This window comes from Nuphar pumila, chromosome 16, assembly GCF_984573655.1.
Source record: "Nuphar pumila chromosome 16, dmNupPumi1.hap1.1, whole genome shotgun sequence".
Classification (NCBI taxonomy): Eukaryota; Viridiplantae; Streptophyta; class Magnoliopsida; order Nymphaeales; family Nymphaeaceae; genus Nuphar; species Nuphar pumila.
In genome coordinates, this window is record NC_143264.1 from 59,615,089 (window position 1) to 59,617,944 (window position 2,856).

Sequence of the window (2,856 nt, forward strand, 5' to 3'; positions counted from 1 at the left end):
GGACAAACAAGATGATCGCATGCGCGATCAGCAGCACACTGTTTTTGTGTTTTTCGACCTTTAGCGGCAGTCTAAAAGTCGAAAAACACAAAAAAAGTATGTGTGGACGTACTGGGCGCATCCGACCTCGTTTGATGCCCAACGCATCCAACAATACATCTTCTTGTGTGTATATATATATATATATATATATATGTGTGTGTGTGTGTGTGTGTGTGTGTCCTGTTTTAATTTTTACAAATAGTGAACTATCATCCCTTGTGCGTTTGATTCTGCCTTTGTGTCCATGTCCATTTGACATAGGTGGCAAGTTGCTTTGCTTGACAATTCCACATACACGATTTTGTTGTTGTACAAGTGAAATTACTTCAAACTTATTTTATTATATTTGTCCAGCTGTATAAATGGTGTAATTGTCTCTTTTTTCGGTGGGTTCCCCATTTTCTTAACAAATTTAACTATCGAAACTGTGTTTTACACTTTAGGCACGAGGGTTGAAGAAGCATTTGAAGAGGCTCAATGCTCCCAAACATTGGATGCTTGACAAATTGGGTGGAGCGTTTGTAAGTACACTGCAGTTGCCACTTTGAAAACTATTTAACTAATATTTTTTTATCTATACATTCACTTCTAATTAACTCACGTTTGTATTTTGTAGGCACCCAAACCATCTTCTGGGCCACACAAGAGTCGTGAATGCTTACCTTTGATACTCATTATACGAAACAAACTAAAATATGCCTTAACATATCGTGATGTTGTCTCAATCCTGATGCAGCGGCTTGTGACTGTAGATGGAAAAGTACGAACTGATCAAAAGTATCCTTGTGGATTTATGGGTACGTTTTATTACTTTTGCTTTTTCCTAAAAAATTATATGGGGAGTTGTACTTTTTATCTTTCATCAACCGAGCAGTTTAAAACCTTGCTTTTTCTGGCATTGCTTGCAGATGTTGTGTCCATTCCAAAAGTAAATGAGAATTATCGGCTTCTCTACGATACGAAGGGTCGCTTCCGCTTGCAATCTATAAAAGATGAAGAGGCAAAGGTATCTATATCTTTATGCTACGGAAGATTGCATCTGCTTCTGGCCACTGTTGTGATATATTTCTGATGATATTTTATCGTTTCATATGACACATTAGAACATGCCGAACCAGTTGCATTTTGTTGGATTTTATCTAGTGAACTAGGGCTAGAATACCTTATGTTTTCGTGGCAATACTGGAAATTTTATAGTCTGGCAGCTGTTCTTTCCCCATATATGTATGTAGTTAATTTGCCATATGTGTGTCATGTAATATCAGATTCATTCTGCCTATTTAGCCATCTGAAGCAATTCTTCTGCCCTTGCAGTTCAAGCTTTGCAAAGTCAGATCAGTTCAGTTTGGACAAAAGGGTATTCCATACCTGAACACCTATGATGGCCGAACTATTCGGTATCCAGATCCTCTTATCAAAGCTAATGACACCATTAAACTGGATATTGAAACAAACAAAATAGTTGACTTTATCAAGTTTGATGTTGGAAATGTTGTGATGGTGACCGGTGGTAGAAATCGTGGTCGGATCGGGGTGATTAAGAACCGTGAAAAGCATAAGGGAAGCTTCGAAATTATCCATGTTCAAGATGCTGCAGGACATGAATTTGCAACACGGCTTGGTAATGTGTTCACCATAGGGAAGGGAACTAAACCCTGGGTGTCCTTGCCCAAAGGTAAGGGTATCAAGCTCTCAATCATTGAGGAAGCCAGAAAAAGGAATGCGTCCGCAGTGGCTGCAGCGTAAGTATTTTGAATCAGGCGATTGAAGTATGCTGAATTAAATCAAGAAGGCCGTTTTGTGACATTTCTTTAGTTTCTATTTCTCTTTAAGAAAGTGGTTGAGGATTTTCCCTTAGTGTGGGATTAACTATGTTGAAGTTGTTAATTTTGGATGATTTTTTGTAGTGAGTGTTGCATGAATATTTTGGTTCTATTTCATTCCTTGCAAACTTCTGTTGAATTGTTGAAATTTTGTTTGGTTCTAGGCTTACATGTATAAGGATTGTGAAGTCCGTTATGTTATCATTTCTTTCTGTCGAGCCACTAAAATTACAGTAACAAAAAAAGATGGTTTTTCGATGTTAAAAAAAACTTAAAAAAATCATTTATTTCTTCAAATTTCAAAGTTTATTGGAAAAAAATGTTTAAACAGGTCTACTGATTATGATCATGAGGTCTACCTTTTCTTTTTTTGGGCTATGTAATTCCTCAAAATTTCAATTATTCCATGCCGTTATTTGTCATTAAGGGTTATTTAAAAACGTAACCATTTTTCTTTGTAATTCAAAATCTACTCAGAGAAATTGCTTATTTAAATTCATAAGTTTTATCTTCAGATATTTAAATGCATTTGTAATTATCTTTCTCCTAAGTATTGTTGGTAATCAGTAAGTTCTAAACATTACCAATTTTACCTTCATTAAATTGTTTTTCCTTACCCATTTTATTAATCTCTCTCTCTCCAATCACTCTAGCGGTGCGGCAGAAAAAGCGTCAGCCGCAGACATCAGATAGAGAGGCCTGAAAAAAGTTGAGGGCCTGATGGAGCTCAAAAGTTGGTCTGAAGATAGCCGATGATTGTCTTTCGTGCAGCATAATATCAAAAACAGACCGCCAGTGTTCAAATGCCAGCTCCACTGCACAATATAATAACGTTCTGATTATTAGCTCTGCTGGGTTGGTTGAGCCCTCAGTCATACCAGTTTCCAGTCTACCTATCCTCTAAACATCACTGGAAAAGTTTCAATTGTCTGGAGTTTGCTGAAATCCCTTGTGAGTATATGCTAGCACCAGTGATTTCAATAACCAACGG

The 2,856-nt window shown here is 37.0% G+C and overlaps 1 protein-coding gene across 1 annotated transcript; it reads left to right on the forward strand.

Annotated features, from left to right (window-relative positions):
* The first annotated feature begins 485 nt into the window (after positions 1-485).
* On the forward strand, positions 486-2,013 carry LOC149813294 (small ribosomal subunit protein eS4-like). The gene is made up of 4 exons (XM_089992192.1): positions 486-563; positions 659-839; positions 951-1,048; positions 1,357-2,013. The coding sequence occupies exons 1-4, from the start codon at positions 537-539 to the stop codon at positions 1,786-1,788; spliced, it is 738 nt and encodes a 245-aa protein (XP_089848318.1). The 5' UTR covers positions 486-536; the 3' UTR covers positions 1,789-2,013.
* Positions 2,014-2,856: the final 843 nt, after the last annotated feature.

Excerpts from the sequence above, each read along its gene's own strand:
- LOC149813294 (XM_089992192.1), top strand. The coding sequence starts at position 537 with ATGCTTGACAAATTGGGTGGAGCGTTT. Across the intron at positions 840-950 it reads GTATCCTTGTGGATTTATGG|ATGTTGTGTCCATTCCAAAA; the intron begins GTACGTTTTATT and ends CATTGCTTGCAG. Across the intron at positions 1,049-1,356 it reads TAAAAGATGAAGAGGCAAAG|TTCAAGCTTTGCAAAGTCAG; the intron begins GTATCTATATCT and ends CTGCCCTTGCAG.